The sequence below is a fragment of the Gymnoscopelus microlampas genome (genome assembly GCF_963454915.1).
Source record: "Gymnoscopelus microlampas genome assembly, chromosome: 5".
NCBI classification, from domain to species: Eukaryota; Metazoa; Chordata; class Actinopteri; order Myctophiformes; family Myctophidae; genus Gymnoscopelus; species Gymnoscopelus microlampas.
Genome location: NC_139942.1, coordinates 47,942,323 through 47,960,381, shown reverse-complemented (window position 1 = coordinate 47,960,381; position 18,059 = coordinate 47,942,323). Strand labels below are relative to the sequence as shown.

The 18,059-nt window shown below is 47.1% G+C and overlaps 1 protein-coding gene across 1 annotated transcript; it reads left to right on the top strand.

Annotated features, from left to right (window-relative positions):
* The first annotated feature begins 11,072 nt into the window (after nt 1-11,072).
* LOC311046499 (chymotrypsin B-like) lies at nt 11,073-16,103 on the top strand. The gene is made up of 8 exons (XM_084058843.1): nt 11,073-11,200; nt 11,851-11,928; nt 12,432-12,547; nt 13,297-13,379; nt 13,594-13,669; nt 14,339-14,519; nt 15,038-15,171; nt 15,495-16,103. The coding sequence occupies exons 1-8, from the start codon at nt 11,158-11,160 to the stop codon at nt 15,657-15,659; spliced, it is 876 nt and encodes a 291-aa protein (XP_083914969.1). The 5' UTR covers nt 11,073-11,157; the 3' UTR covers nt 15,660-16,103.
* The last annotated feature ends 1,956 nt before the right edge of the window (nt 16,104-18,059 follow it).

The window sequence follows — 18,059 nt, the reverse complement described above, 5'->3', positions numbered from 1 at the left end:
CGATCGTCGTCGGTCGGGTCCTTGCGCCGGTATTGTGGCCCATGTCAGTACAGTATGCGTCGTCACGCTACGCTGCGATCGTCATAGGTCGGGTGGATCCTTGCGCCGGTATTGTGGCGCATGTCAGTACAATATGCGCCGTCACGCTACGCTGCGATCCTTGCGCGATTCTTGCGCCGGTATTGTGGTGCATGTCATTACAGTACGCGCCGTCACGCTACGCTGCGATCGTCGTCGGTAGGTTGGATCCTTGCGCCGGTATTGTGGCGCATGTCAGTACAGTATGCGCCGTCACGCTACGCTGCGATTGTCCTCGGTCGGTTGTATCCTTGCGCCGGTATTGTGGCGCATGTCAGTACAGTATGCGCCGCTATGCTGAGATCGTCGTCGGTCGGGTCCTTGCGCCAGTATTGTGACGCATGTCAGTACAGTATGCGCCGTCACGCTAAGCTGTGATCGTCATCGGTCGACCGTCACGCTACGCTGCGATCGTCATCGGTCGGGTCCTTGCGCCAGTATTGTGGCGCATGTCAGTACAGTATGCGCCGTCACGCTACGCTGCGATCGTCGTCGGACGGTTGGATCCTTGCGCCGGTATTGTGGCGTATGTCAGTACAGTATGCGCCGCTACGCTGCGATCGCCGTCGGTCGGGTCCTTGCACCGGTATTGTGGCGCATGTCAGTACAGTATGCGCCGTCACGCTACGCTGCGATCGTCATCGGTCGTCACGCTACGCTGCGATCGTCGTCGGTCGGTTGGATCCTTGCGCCGGTATTGTGGCGTATGTCAGTACAGTATGCATCGTCACGCTACGCTGCGATCGTCATCGGTCGGGTCCTTGCACCGGTATTGTGGCGCATGTCAGTACAGTATGCGCCGTCACGCTACGCTGTGATCGTCGTCGGTCGGGTCCTTGTGCACGCTACGCTGCGATCGTCGGCGGGCGGTTGGATCCTTGTGCCGGTATTGTCGTGCATATCAGTACAGTATGCGCCGTCACGCTACGCTGCGATCGTCGTCGGTCGTGTTCTTGCGCCGGTATTGTCGCGCATATCAGTACAGTATGCGCCGTCACGCTACGCTGCGATCGTCGTCGGTCGGGTTCTTGAGCCGGTATTATCGCGCATATCAGTACAGTATGTGCCGTCACGCTATTGCGCCGTCGTCGGTCGGGTCGTTTGCTGCGGTATTGTGGCGCATATCAGTACAGTATGTGCCTACGCTACGCTGCGATCGTCGTCGGTCGGGTGCTTGCGCTGGTATTGTCGCGCATATCAGTACAGTATGTGCCGTCACACTGCGATCGGTCGGGTCCTTGCTGCGGTATTGCCTCGCATATCAGTACAGTATGTGCCGTCACGCTGCGATCGGTCGGGTCCTTACTCCAGTCCACAGACATGGTTGTGTGGTGCCACTAACATTGCTTCTTCCAGTCCACAGACATGGCTGCGTGGTGCTACTAACATTGCTTCCTCCAGTCCACAGACATTACAGCGTGGTGCTACTAACATTGCTTCCTCCAGTCCACAGACATTACTGCGTGGTGCTACTAACATTGCTTCCTCCAGTCCACAGACATGGTTGCGTGGTGCTACTAACATTGCTTCTTCCAGTCCACAGACATGGTTGCGTGGTGCTACTAACATTGCTTCCTCCAGTCCACAGACATGGTTGCGTGGTGCCACTAACATTGCTTCCTCCAGTCCACAGACATGGTTGCGTGGTGCCACTAACATTGCTTCCTCCAGTCCACAGACATGGTTGCGTGGTGCCACTAACATTGCTTCTTCCAGTCCACAGACATGGTTGCGTGGTGCTACTAACATTGCTTCTTCCAGTCCACAGACATGGTTGCGTGGTGCTACTAACATTGCTTCCCCCAGTCCACAGACATGGTTGCGTGGTGCCACTAACATTGCTTCCCCCAGTCCACAGACTTGGTTGCGTGGTGCCACTAACATTGCTTCCTCCAGTCCACAGACTTGGTTGCGTGGTGCCACTAACATTGCTTCCTCCAGTCCACAGACATTGCTGCGTGGTGCCACTAACATTGCTTCCTCCAGTCCACAGACATGGTTGCGTGGTGCCACTAACATTGCTTCCTCCAGTCCACAGACATTGCTGCGTGGTGCTACTAACATTGCTTCCTCCAGTCCACAGACATTGCTGCGTGGTGCTACTAACATTGCTTCCTCCAGTCCACAGACATTGCTGCGTGGTGCCACTAACATTGCTTCTTCCAGTCCACAGACATTACAGCGTGGTGCTACTAACATTGCTTCCTCCAGTCCACAGACATTACTGCGTGGTGCTACTAACATTGCTTCCTCCAGTCCACAGACATGGTTGCGTGGTGCTACTAACATTGCTTCTTCCAGTCCACAGACATGGTCGGGTCCTTGCACCGGTATTGTGGCGCATGTCAGTACAGTATGCGCCGTCACGCTACGCTGTGATCGTCGTCGGTCGGGTCCTTGTGCACGCTACGCTGCGATCGTCGGCGGGCGGTTGGATCCTTGTGCCGGTATTGTCGTGCATATCAGTACAGTATGCGCCGTCACGCTACGCTGCGATCGTCGTCGGTCGTGTTCTTGCGCCGGTATTGTCGCGCATATCAGTACAGTATGCGCCGTCACGCTACGCTGCGATCGTCGTCGGTCGGGTTCTTGAGCCGGTATTATCGCGCATATCAGTACAGTATGTGCCGTCACGCTATTGCGCCGTCGTCGGTCGGGTCGTTTGCTGCGGTATTGTGGCGCATATCAGTACAGTATGTGCCTACGCTACGCTGCGATCGTCGTCGGTCGGGTGCTTGCGCTGGTATTGTCGCGCATATCAGTACAGTATGTGCCGTCACACTGCGATCGGTCGGGTCCTTGCTGCGGTATTGCCTCGCATATCAGTACAGTATGTGCTGTCACGCTGCGATCGGTCGGGTCCTTACTCCAGTCCACAGACATGGTTGTGTGGTGCCACTAACATTGCTTCTTCCAGTCCACAGACATGGCTGCGTGGTGCTACTAACATTGCTTCCTCCAGTCCACAGACATTACAGCGTGGTGCTACTAACATTGCTTCCTCCAGTCCACAGACATGGTTGCGTGGTGCCACTAACATTGCTTCCTCCAGTCCACAGACATGGTTGCGTGGTGCCACTAACATTGCTTCTTCCAGTCCACAGACATGGTTGCGTGGTGCTACTAACATTGCTTCTTCCAGTCCACAGACATGGTTGCGTGGTGCTACTAACATTGCTTCCCCCAGTCCACAGACATGGTTGCGTGGTGCCACTAACATTGCTTCCCCCAGTCCACAGACTTGGTTGCGTGGTGCCACTAACATTGCTTCCTCCAGTCCACAGACTTGGTTGCGTGGTGCCACTAACATTGCTTCCTCCAGTCCACAGACATTGCTGCGTGGTGCCACTAACATTGCTTCCTCCAGTCCACAGACATGGTTGCGTGGTGCCACTAACATTGCTTCCTCCAGTCCACAGACATTGCTGCGTGGTGCTACTAACATTGCTTCCTCCAGTCCACAGACATTGCTGCGTGGTGCTACTAACATTGCTTCCTCCAGTCCACAGACATTGCTGCGTGGTGCCACTAACATTGCTTCTTCCAGTCCACAGACATTACAGCGTGGTGCTACTAACATTGCTTCCTCCAGTCCACAGACATTACTGCGTGGTGCTACTAACATTGCTTCCTCCAGTCCACAGACATGGTTGCGTGGTGCTACTAACATTGCTTCTTCCAGTCCACAGACATGGTTGCGTGGTGCTACTAACATTGCTTCCTCCAGTCCACAGACATGGTTGCGTGGAGCCACTATCATTGCTTCCTCCAGTCCACAGACATGGTTGCGTGGTGCCACTAACATTGCTTCCTCCAGTCCACAGACATGGTTGCGTGGTGCCACTAACATTGCTTCTTCCAGTCCACAGACATGGTTGCGTGGTGCTACTAACATTGCTTCTTCCAGTCCACAGACATGGTTGCGTGGTGCCACTAACATTGCTTCCCCCAGTCCACAGACATGGTTGCGTGGTGCCACTAACATTGCTTCCTCCAGTCCACAGACATGGTTGCGTGGTGCCACTAACATTGCTTCCTCCAGTCCACAGACATTGCTGCGTGGTGCCACTAACATTGCTTCCTCCAGTCCACAGACATGGTTGCGTGGTGCCACTAACATCGCTTCCTCCAGTCCACAGACATGGTTGCGTGGTGCCACTAACATTGCTTCCTCCAGTCCACAGACATTGCTGCGTGGTGCTACTAACATTGCTTCCTCCAGTCCACAGACATTGCTGCGTGGTGCTACTAACATTGCTTCCTCCAGTCCACAGACATTGCTGCGTGGTGCTACTAACATTGCTTCCTCCAGTCCACAGACATTGCTGCGTGGTGCTACTAACATTGCTTTCTCCAGTCCACAGACATTGCTGCGTGGTGCCACTAACATTGCTTCTTCCAGTCCACAGACATGGTTGCGTGGTGCCACTAACATTGCTTCCTCCAGTCCACAGACATGGTTGCGTGTAGCCACTAACATTGCTTCCTCCAGTCCACAGACATGGTTGCGTGGTGCTACTAACATTGCTTCCTCCAGTCCACAGACATGGTTGCGTGGTGCTACTAACATTGCTTCCTCCAGTCCACAGACATTGCTGCGTGGTGCTACTAACATTGCTTCCTCCAGTCCACAGACATGGTTGCGTGGTGCCACTAACATTGCTTCTTCCAGTCCACAGACATTGCTGCGTGGTGCTACTAACATTGCTTCTTCCAGTCCACAGACATTGCTGCGTGGTGCCACTAACATTGCTTCTTCCAGTCCACAGACATGGGTGCGTGGTGCCACTAACATTGCTTCCTCCAGTCCACAGACATTGCTGCGTGGTGCTACTAACATTGCTTCTTCCAGTCCACAGACATGGTTGCGTGGCGCTACTAACATTGCTTCCTCCAGTCCACAGACATGGCTGCGTGGTGCTACTAACATTGCTTCCTCCAGTCCACAGACATTACTGCGTGGTGCTACTAACACTGCTTCCTCCAGTCCACAGACATGGCTGCGTGGTGCTACTAACATTGCTTCCTCCAGTCCACAGACATGGCTGCGTGGTGCTACTAACATTGCTTCCTCCAGTCCACAGACATGGTTGCGTGGTGCCACTAACATTGCTTCTTCCAGTCCACAGACATGGTTGCGTGGCGCTACTAACATTGCTTCCTCCAGTCCACAGACATGGCTGCGTGGTGCTACTAACATTGCTTCCTCCAGTCCACAGACATTACTGCGTGGTGCTACTAACATTGCTTCCTTCAGTCCACAGACATTGCTGCGTGGTGCTACTAACATTGCTTCCTTCAGTCCACAGACATTGCTGCGTGGTGCTACTAACATTGCTTCCTTCAGTCCACAGACATTGCTGCGTGGTGCTACTAACATTGCTTCCTTCAGTCCACAGACATTGCTGCGTGGTGCCACTAACATTGCTTCCTCCAGTCCACAGACATTGCTGCGTGGTGCCACTAACATTGCTTCCTTCAGTCCACAGACATTGCTGCGTGGTGCCACTAACATTGCTTCCTCCAGTCCACAGACATTGCTGCGTGGTGCTACTAACATTGCTTCCTCCAGTCCACAGATATGGTTGCGTGGTGCTACTAACATTGCTTCCTCCAGTCCACAGACATTGCTGCGTGGTGCTACTAACATTGCTTCCTCCAGTCCACAGACATGGTTGCGTGGTGCCACTAACATTGCTTCCTCCAGTCCACAGACATGGTTGCGTGGTGCCACTAACATTGCTTCTTCCAGTCCACAGACATGGTTGCGTGGTGCTACTAACATTGCTTCCTCCAGTCCACAGACATGGTTGCGTGGTGCTACTAACATTGCTTCCTCCAGTCCACAGACATGGTTGCGTGGTGCTACTAACATTGCTTCCTCCAGTCCACAGACATGGTTGCGTGGTGCTACTAACATTGCTTCCTCCAGTCCACAGACATGGTTGCGTGGTGCCACTAACATTGCTTCCTCCAGTCCACAGACATTGCTGCGTGGTGCTACTAACATTGCTTCCTCCAGTCCACAGACATTGCTGCGTGGTGCTACTAACATTGCTTCCTCCAGTCCACAGACATTGCTGCGTGGTGCCACTAACATTGCTTCTTCCAGTCCACAGACATTACAGCGTGGTGCTACTAACATTGCTTCCTCCAGTCCACAGACATTACTGCGTGGTGCTACTAACATTGCTTCCTCCAGTCCACAGACATGGTTGCGTGGTGCTACTAACATTGCTTCTTCCAGTCCACAGACATGGTTGCGTGGTGCTACTAACATTGCTTCCTCCAGTCCACAGACATGGTTGCGTGGAGCCACTATCATTGCTTCCTCCAGTCCACAGACATGGTTGCGTGGTGCCACTAACATTGCTTCCTCCAGTCCACAGACATGGTTGCGTGGTGCCACTAACATTGCTTCTTCCAGTCCACAGACATGGTTGCGTGGTGCTACTAACATTGCTTCTTCCAGTCCACAGACATGGTTGCGTGGTGCCACTAACATTGCTTCCCCCAGTCCACAGACATGGTTGCGTGGTGCCACTAACATTGCTTCCTCCAGTCCACAGACATGGTTGCGTGGTGCCACTAACATTGCTTCCTCCAGTCCACAGACATTGCTGCGTGGTGCCACTAACATTGCTTCCTCCAGTCCACAGACATTGCTGCGTGGTGCTACTAACATTGCTTCCTCCAGTCCACAGACATGGTTGCGTGGTGCCACTAACATTGCTTCCTCCAGTCCACAGGCATGGTTGCGTGGTGCCACTAACATTGCTTCCTCCAGTCCACAGACATTGCTGCGTGGTGCTACTAACATTGCTTCCTCCAGTCCACAGACATTGCTGCGTGGTGCTACTAACATTGCTTCCTCCAGTCCACAGACATTGCTGCGTGGTGCCACTAACATTGCTTCTTCCAGTCCACAGACATGGTTGCGTGGTGCCACTAACATTGCTTCCTCCAGTCCACAGACATGGTTGCGTGGTGCCACTAACATTGCTTCCTCCAGTCCACAGACATGGTTGCGTGGTGCTACTAACATTGCTTCCTCCAGTCCACAGACATGGTTGCGTGGTGCTACTAACATTGCTTCCTCCAGTCCACAGACATTGCTGCGTGGTGCTACTAACATTGCTTCCTCCAGTCCACAGACATGGTTGCGTGGTGCCACTAACATTGCTTCTTCCAGTCCACAGACATTGCTGCGTGGTGCTACTAACATTGCTTCTTCCAGTCCACAGACATTGCTGCGTGGTGCCACTAACATTGCTTCTTCCAGTCCACAGACATGGGTGCGTGGTGCCACTAACATTGCTTCCTCCAGTCCACAGACATGGTTGCGTGGTGCTACTAACATTGCTTCTTCCAGTCCACAGACATGGTTGCGTGGCGCTACTAACATTGCTTCCTCCAGTCCACAGACATGGCTGCGTGGTGCTACTAACACTGCTTCCTCCAGTCCACAGACATGGCTGCGTGGTGCTACTAACACTGCTTCCTCCAGTCCACAGACATGGCTGCGTGGTGCTACTAACATTGCTTCCTCCAGTCCACAGACATGGTTGCGTGGTGCCACTAACATTGCTTCTTCCAGTCCACAGACATGGTTGCGTGGCGCTACTAACATTGCTTCCTCCAGTCCACAGACATGGCTGCGTGGTGCTACTAACATTGCTTCCTCCAGTCCACAGACATTACTGCGTGGTGCTACTAACATTGCTTCCTTCAGTCCACAGACATTGCTGCGTGGTGCTACTAACATTGCTTCCTTCAGTCCACAGACATTGCTGCGTGGTGCTACTAACATTGCTTCCTTCAGTCCACAGACATTGCTGCGTGGTGCTACTAACATTGCTTCCTTCAGTCCACAGACATTGCTGCGTGGTGCCACTAACATTGCTTCCTCCAGTCCACAGACATTGCTGCGTGGTGCCACTAACATTGCTTCCTTCAGTCCACAGACATTGCTGCGTGGTGCCACTAACATTGCTTCCTCCAGTCCACAGACATTGCTGCGTGGTGCTACTAACATTGCTTCCTCCAGTCCACAGATATGGTTGCGTGGTGCTACTAACATTGCTTCCTCCAGTCCACAGACATTGCTGCGTGGTGCTACTAACATTGCTTCCTCCAGTCCACAGACATGGTTGCGTGGTGCCACTAACATTGCTTCCTCCAGTCCACAGACATGGTTGCGTGGTGCCACTAACATTGCTTCTTCCAGTCCACAGACATGGTTGCGTGGTGCTACTAACATTGCTTCCTCCAGTCCACAGACATGGTTGCGTGGTGCTACTAACATTGCTTCCTCCAGTCCACAGACATGGTTGCGTGGTGCTACTAACATTGCTTCCTCCAGTCCACAGACATTACTGCGTGGTGCTACTAACATTGCTTCCTCCAGTCCACAGACATTGCTGCGTGGTGCAACTAACATTGCTTCCTCCAGTCCACAGACATTGCTGCGTGGTGCTACTAACATTGCTTCCTCCAGTCCACAGACATTACTGCGTGGTGCCACTAACATTGCTTCCTCCAGTCCACAGACATTACTGCGTGGTGCCACTAACATTGCTTCCTCCAGTCCACAGACATTGCTGCGTGGTGCTACTAACATTGCTTCCTCCAGTCCACAGACATGGTTGCGTGGTGCTACTAACATTGCTTCCTCCAGTCCACAGACATGTTTGCGTGGTGCTACTAACATTGCTTCCTCCAGTCCACAGACATTGCTGCGTGGTGCTACTAACATTGCTTCCTCCAGTCCACAGACATTGCTGCGTGGTGCTACTAACATTGCTTCCTCCAGTCCACAGACATGGTTGCGTGGTGCTACTAACATTGCTTCCTCCAGTCCACAGACATGGTTGCGTGGTGCCACTAACATTGCTTCCTCCAGTCCACAGACATTGCTGCGTGGTGCTACTAACATTGCTTCCTCCAGTCCACAGACATTACTGCGTGGTGCTACTAACATTGCTTCTTCCAGTCCACAGACATGGTTGCGTGGTGCCACTAACATTGCTTCCTCCAGTCCACAGACATTGCTGCGTGGTGCTACTAACATTGCTTCCTCCAGTCCACAGACATTACAGCGTGGTGCCACTAACATTGCTTCCTCCAGTCCACAGACATTACTGTGTGGTGCTACTAACATTGCTTCTTCCAGTCCACAGACATGGTTGCGTGGTGCCACTAACATTGCTTCCTCCAGTCCACAGACATTGCTGTGTGGTGCTACTAACATTGCTTCCTCCAGTCCACAGACATTGCTGCGTGGTGCCACTAACATTGCTTCCTCCAGTCCAATGACATGGTTGCGTGGTGCTACTAACATTGCTTCTTCCAGTCCACAGACATTGCTGCGTGGTGCCACTAACATTGCTTCCTCCAGTCCAATGACATGGTTGCGTGGTGCTACTAACATTGCTTCTTCCAGTCCACAGACATTGCTGCGTGGTGCCACTAACATTGCTTCCTCCAGTCCACAGACATTGCTGCGTGGTGCCACTAACATTGCTTCCTCCAGTCCACAGACATTGCTGCGTGGTGCTACTAACATTGCTTCCTCCAGTCCACAGACATTGCTGCGTGGTGCTACTAACATTGCTTCCTCCAGTCCACAGACATTGCTGCGTAGTCCAATGACATGGTTGCGTGGTGCTACTAACATTGCTTCTTCCAGTCCACAGACATTGCTGCGTGGTGCCACTAACATTGCTTCTTCCAGTCCACAGACATTGTTGCGTGGTGCTACTAACATTGCTTCCTCCAGTCCACAGACAGAGGCTTGGTTCATCAGGGTCGGAAAGAGTTATATATATCAACAGACGCTGACAGGGTTACCATATGTCTAGCTCAATGAGAAGAAAGGCAGCCTGTGAGTCTGGAGGTCACCGGTTCGATCCTCGTCCCAGATGATGTGTTGAGGTGATCATGATTTGGCATTCGTAGGCTTACGCGTAGTATTTCTTGAGGTTAAGGGTAGGCATAGTTTTACTGAGGTTAGGGTTAGTGAGGGTTTAAAATGCTCATTTGTTAATTGCATGGTCCTCTTTCTCTCAAGTTCAGTCTTCTATGTTTTTATGGCTTATTGTGCATATTACTTATCATTGCTTCTTTCTTTCTTCTCTCTGCAATCGCTGGCCTCGTATTATCGCTGCTTGCAGCTATATTTTATGTTTTAAATTTCATAGATTTCAGGGCTTTGGGGGGCTTCCCCCCCAAAAAAAAAGAAATTTGAGGATGCGTGGGAATAAGAAGTGTCCCTTATTTCAATTTCTGAAAGGTAGTAAGGAGTAAGATTGTTAAAGGCTAGGTAAAGGAGTAAGAGTATTAAAGGCTAAAGATGCTAGGTAAAGGAGTAAGAGTGGTAAAGGCTGTAAAATTCAGGGGCGGCCTTAAGGATCTGGGGGACCGTTTCAAGGTTGGTTTGTTTGGGAAACAAACCCACTATTTGTTTCCCAAACAGTGGGTCAGGACCCATGTTTGGGTCACGGACCAATTTGTATGGGTCTCAAGTAAATATTCCCTTTTTGTGTCTTCCATAAAATAAAATACAATATTTCAAAAATAAATAAATAAAAGCAAAAACGTTTGGGAACCACTGCTCAACATAATCCCTGCTCACCCATTACTGTGTGGCCAGAAACAGCTCAAACACCATCGTCCAGTTTGCTGATGACATGGCAGTGGTGGTTTAAATGTTGTCGTCACAGGGCAGGGCTTCCCGAACATCGACAAGACCTAGAGCTGATTGTAATCTTCTGTAATGTGTGAAGAAGCAACACATTCTGGTGGTTCACACCTTGACTTCCCTTTTTAGTTGTGTGTGTGTGTGTGTGTGTGTGTGTGTGTGTGTGTGTGTGTGTGTGTGTGTGTGTGTGTGCGCGATGTCAGCTTCGACTCCATCATTAACAAAATAAACCACTCCCTGATGAATACATAATGAGTAGAGCTGACATGTCAAAACTACAGAGATATAAGACAGTACGTGTTGTTCAGTGAAGGTCCAGTTCAGACTAACTAGATCTGAGCGTCATATCACTGTATCTGTATTGACAGCTACAGACAGATATGAATCAAGTAACCTTTGTGCTCCTTCTGCTCTGGACCGCAGGTAAAGTACGACTCTGTTTTAACGATCCTGGTTGTTTACTAAATCAACCAGGCTGCAGCATATACACCCCACACTATACATTAGGTTGAATCGATTTCAAACAGCAGCAATTTGAAGTTTTTTTGTTGTTGTAATGTATACCTACAACATCAATACTAAACCCGAACCAAACCCGCACCCTAACCCTAACCGCACGCGGATGCCACATAGTCGGAGAAAAGGTCTGTCGGATTATCGCATGCCTCCCCGTGTGTATACATGTTCCTGCTATCAAACCATTAGCTTATTGTAAGTTACTTACAATAAGCAAGGCAAAGAGCAGTGGTTGAAAGTAATTGAGAATGGTGTACAGTACTGTACTTAATACGTGCAATTTTGTTCTTGATAAGTACAGTTTGGAGGAACTTGTACTTCAGCATTTCTATTTTCCGTATACTTTATACTTCCAACTCCGACATATTTCAAAGGCAAATATGATGACAAGGACATACAGTATGATAGCTTTTCATGGGCTCAAAGTAGTAAATTGTGGCCTCAACAGCCTTTATTTTTTATTCAATATAGTGTAAGCTTCACAACATCAAATGTCATCATTTGGTCCAGAATACGATGAAGTCATTTTTAACTGGTACTCTCCATCTTTTCAACAGGCATAAATCCAGCATCAACAGTCCACCTGCATTCCCCTGAAGATGTGACTACTGTCCACAATGATACCACAGGCAGATGTGAGTACATCAGCCAAAAACTGCACTCAAGTGTTTGATAATTTATTATTTTGATGTTGTTTTATTTTTATAATCATGTCAGGTCTAAAATATAAAATTATAAATGCTTGTGAGCAAATTATAAAATAGCCATGTATTCAAAGATGGCCTAAACAATATCACCTTAAATAAAACGATACACAATAATACATAAAATCTTAACAAAATAACACAAATAAAGGTACATGTAAGGCAATAAAAGTACAGCATTTTGCTATTTTCACAAATTTTGTATGACTCTTTCATGACAAAGAATAAAATAGGGCTTAAGTGGTGTTAATGCTCCGTAATATTGTAATTTGTTTACCAAATATGTGTTCAATCAGGCTGCAGCATATACAACACACACTACAGTATACATTAGGTTGAATCGATTTAAAACAGCAGCAATTTGAAGGTTTATTTTTCTTTTTTATGTGTGTACCTACAACATACATGTGTGCGTGTGTATACATGTTCTTCAGACTGTGGTGTTCCTGCCATCAAACCAAAAGTCCCTGAATGTCCCCGTGATGGATTTGGTATCGTCAACGGTGAGGAGGCTGAACCTCACTCCTGGCCCTGGCAGGTGGCCTTTCAGGTACATATACAACACTTTGTTTATATTTAACATTTCATTCACTATTAAGAGACCACACCTCTACTTAAGTTTAACAATTTATTGAAACGTAATGAGATGAATGTGAATGGTATGAGGAACCCAAGGTAGGGCGAGACTCAGGGTGGGGGCGTAACCTCAGGAGCTACGGCCATCGTAGCTCAACTCCGTCACTGTCCCCCTGGATTCCTAGTAAAATAGAGACAGAACGAAGAAGGGCGAGAATCGAGGTGGAAGGAGGAGGTTGGGTTGGAGGGGGACGTGAAGCAGAACAAACAAGTCAATTGAGATATTGCAGGTGTATTTATACTGTGGTGATTGCAACAAGGATTGGCTGAGGTGAGTGGAGGCAGGTGTAGTGGATACGGGTGATTGTGAATGGGGAGTGGCTAATGAGTGAAGGCAGGTATGGTAGATCAAGGAAAGTTTCGAAAGGAAAAGACGTTCCGTCCATCCGTTCTCTAGATGACACTCATGGGTGGCAAACCTCACACCGGAAGTTTGATCAAATACATTGCAGTGGATAGAGACTGCTGGACCAGCTCATGAACAAACATTATTTCTGAACGCTTGCGACCTTTTCATTTAATCGGTTCAGGAATATAAAAGAAGACATATCACAGTTGGTGGATGAAAGAGAAGGTGAAAGGGAAGGTGTTTCCCATTTCATAATAGCTGAACAGTAAGTTAGATAAATCCTACAATTGCTAATGAAACCAATATGAATTCAGGAATACAGCCGCCAGCATTGGTGTGGTGGATCACTGATCAACGAGAACTGGGTTGTGACTGCTGCCCACTGCCAGATCGACAAGTACAAACACTTTCGCCCTCTGAACTAATTAGTTTGTGTGTGTGTGTGTGTGTGTGTGTGTGTGTGTGTGTGTGTGTGTGTGTGTGTGTGTGTGTGTGTGTGTGTGTGTGTGTGCGTGCGTGCGTGCGTGCGTGCGTGCGTGCGTGCGTGCGTGCGTGCGTGCGCACACACACTTTGAGTTCAGCTACTCACTTTAATTTCTAACAATTTTCAGTAATACTCACCGTCTGATCCTCGGCCTGCACAACCGCAAAAACACAAACAATGTCCAGAACATGATGATTGGAAAGGTAGGTGCTCTGTTTTATAAAATCTGATAGGGACACAACATTATTTTATAAGATCTCATAGGGACACATTATTGTATTGTTTTGTTCATTCACATGACAATCTGGGTAAAACTGAATCCATTCTCTTTTGATGCAGAATTTACCTCTGCAAGGCCAAATACTTCACAGTCAAAGTGGGCGACAATGTTATCACAAGGAAAGAAGAAATTACCTAGCTGGGTTGTATCTTAGAGGAAAATCTTTCCAGTGAAAAAATGGCAACCAACGTACCGTAATCAAATAAGTCAACCAAAGAACAAGAGTAGGTGCTCTGAGTCTTTGATTAGACAGTGGTCTGTTATTGAGTTCAGCGGTCATTATTCAGAAATAACACACAGCTGAATTCAGTGACTGACCAACCAAAATCAAGCATTCAACCAAGCTGTGTAATAAAGTTTTATAAGATCTGATAGGGACATTATGTTGTTAGATGTTATCAGGGTCCTCTCCATTAACCTGCTAATCATTTTGGCCTTTTCTGTTTAATTCTTGGGCATTTTTAATGTTCCTGGCTCCAGATTGTAAAACATGGTTGAAGCCAGACATTCTATCAACAAGCATCAGCAGCAACAACTATTTGTTTGCACATCTCTCCTAACAGCTAAGATGAATGTGTAATTTCCCTGATAGGTCTTCAATCACCCTGACTACAGAAGAGCAACTCTTGACTATGACATCGCACTGATCAAGCTGCAAAGCCCTGCCCAGATGACCAAGCACGTGTCCCCTGTGTGTGTGGCTGAGACTAGTGACATCTTCTATGCTGGCATGAATTGCGTGGCCACTGGCTGGGGATGGACCCGCTTTGAAAGTGAGGGAATGACAGGAAACACACTTCGCTTCCATCAACCACAGTGACTGGACTGTTTTACCACTTAGTTTAATGATTTAGCATAGAGTAGCATGTAACCTACAAGTGGCAGATACTGTAGGTTACTGTAGAGCAAACTAATAGAGCAGATTCACTTTCAAATGAGTCATTTTGACACTTCTTGTCCAGAATATAGCTGTAAAAACGGCAAAGCTTCAAGACGATTTAAACCATTTAGACCAATTTTAAAAACATCTTCTAAATACTGACCTAAGTTAAAAAGCCCAAACTAAAATGAGATGCTTTGCCGGATTTAAAGTATAACAACGTATAGGCATTTCCAGGTCTAAATGAGTTAATGAAAAATTACATCGAATTGTTCCAACAAACAAATGTATTTTCTTCTCAAAAAGGATAAGATTAAGACCTCCACTACTACTTAACAACAATGAGTCATTCTCTGTGTCCAAGAGCTCAAAGCTCAAACCTAACCATTGAATTGTGTGTATGTCTTTCAGCTCGTGAGGTACCTCTCAAGCTCCAGCAAGTTTGTCTGCCCCTCATCGGCTACGATCGGTGCAAGAACAATTTTGGCAGTTTCCTCACCAGTCGGATGTGCTGTGCTGGAGCTGCTGGATCTGGAACCTGCCACGTGAGTGACATGACCCTAACACAGACTTCAATCAAAAAAACAAGAGGAAAACATCAAGATGCTATAGAGCTCAACAGCAAAATGCTGGAAGTAAAAATCCCATTCATTTTCTGCAGAGGATTTTATCATTGGCTATAATGTCGTAACTATCCAAGGCAGACTTCCAACCACGAGGGACGAATAATGAATAATAATAATACTAATAATAATACTACTACTACTAATACTACTATTAACAACAACAGCAGCAGCAACAACAGCAACAACAATAATAATAATTTTGACATGAAAGACATTAAAAACACAAGTGCTTGTTGTTACAGGGTGACTCCGGTGGCCCCCTGGTGTGTGAGAAGGAGCCTGGAGTCTGGACCCTGGTTGGTGTGACTTCCTGGGGCAAGCAAGGCTGCATCACCACTGTACCTGCTGGGTTCGCCCGCATCACAGCGCTGCGTGCCTGGATGGACCGGACCATGGCTAACAACTAAACTGTAAACTGCTGTTACTCTAGACTAGTTGTCATCTTCATCAGTGATTCTCAACCTTTTATGAGCCATGGACCACTAGCATATTTCAAACAATCAAACGTGTGCGACAATGAAATCAAGCCCCTAACAGTTAATATTTCATTTCAAGCTTCTTTTTTTGTACCTACACATTATGCCTATGCCCTCAAAATGTACTTGTGCAATATTATTTTAACTAATTTTTTAAACATTTAACAAAGGTACAAACATTTTTTTAAACATTTGAAAACATTTGAAACAAATTATGCCGTTGACCACTAGCGCTCCGTGGACAACTGGTTGAGAAACAGTGATCTGCATAATTAATAATACAATCATTGCAAATGCTTGGTGTATGTGTCCTTGAGGTGCACATTGTTTGCAGTGATAAATGCATATTGCTTATTGCTTGAATACATCTTTGAATTGCAGTTGATTACCAGTGGTCTCAATCATTTTACCTGGAGATAAAATACATGTGAGAAAAGTTCATAATATGAAATTTTCAGAATATACAGAATACAGAATATTATTCTGTATTTATGTGAGTGGATCAGCCCCATTAGTGACCTTCCCCTTCACGACACCATGCATTTATGGTGTCCTATGGTGACCTATTTACCAACATCGTATCAAAAATATAAAGCTAGTCCAAAGTTCCTACAGATGTCGACAGTGTGATACAATTACATTCCACTGTGAAGCAACTGTTTAAATAAGCGTTTAACAGTCACAGCCTGTGTCTGTGATCGGTAACACACTTCCATGTTACATTTTGCACAGGCTGTAAAAATACAATGTTCTGTGACAGGTCAAAAGCTACAGGGAAGGGGGAGCTTGGGGCTAAGAGTGGATATGTACTGTTACTGTATGATAGTGAGATAGGTAAAGGAGTAAGGAGGAACCTATAGTATTCCTTTATAGATAAAGAACATAAATATCAACTTTCTTTTGTAGATTTGTTTTGCAAAGACACTTGATAGAAATGTATTCAAATGACCCACCCTGGAAAAAGCATACAGTAGGGGAGTGGCTGACATAAACACTTTTGTACTTGTACTTCACTCAAAATCCATCCTTTTTGTACAGAAAATGTACTGTATAATATCTGAAATTGGCGGCATTTATCAGTCTATTGTGACTTTGACTTGAGCGTAAGGCCCGCTCAAATCTCACTTCTGGTCTCAGGTCGTGTAGACTACAGGCTATACCTGTTTGTTCCATCGTAGAAATGCAGAGCACATTTTAACATTATGCAGCAGCCAATATTCACTTAAAATGACGTAACTGAACAGCTTAAGTAGCTAAGTAAGTATCCCTAGTTGTTGTAATTACGGGGTTAACAGGTGACATAATTACAATCATTTAAAAGCGAGGTATTCTTAATCAGTCACCCATTTAACAGTTATTCAGATGTCTCCACATTTGGATTTATTAAGACCTACAGCATACGGGTTTGCGAAGGGATTTTTATTTTGCAAACAGCAACGCACATCCTTCTCCAGGGCCCCGCTATAATTGGTGCTGGTTGAAATTACATTCAAAACGTATTCCCACCCTAACATAGCCTACATTTTGGTGTGATGGGCTATATGATAATCCCACTCACAAACAATGTGGGACTAGGAGTGCATGTTCCACAGTATGCCAAAAATACGCATGGCCGGGCCACGGTGGAATGTGTTCGGGCTTCAAATGGATCAAGGGGGAACTCGACTGTCCGTAGGTACGCTGCCATGCCAGGTAAAGTGTCAGACATACAGTATGTGTGGGGTTGTCCACGATATTGCTTTAATATTATTGCTGTGACATGAAATGGACTGTTATGGGCCTGTTATCTGAGGACTACAGATGGACATTTGCATTCTTGCTAAATCCGTTTTTATTTTTATTTACATCACATCATGTATATTATAATGTATATTATATATCTTATATGAGACGATTCTATGATGAGCCAATGTTATTCTCCATAGAGAAATTACTTTACGACCCAGGGGATATGGACGAGTGACGTCAGGACTTCTGTACTCTATTGGTCCAGTGGTGCCTGAGATTGGACGGACATATGGATTATCTCTGGCCTTCAGGCAATGGGAGATTTGTCTCTCCGAAGGTACTGTTAAAAAACGTACATTTCAGTGAACGAACGATTTCGTTCACGTTCACGGCAATGATTTGTTCAAATGATTTGTTCACGTTCTCGTTCAGTAGCGCTATTTACTAGTGAAAACTACTTTAAAGGATAAGAACTGCAATTTGAGTTACAGCCGTTGCATGAACAGTGCCATGTTTTTCACATTAGGTTTACAATAACATGAATTAATCATCAAGGGAGTAGAAAATAAATGTCCGCAGTTGGTTACTGTGGACGTGTTTTTT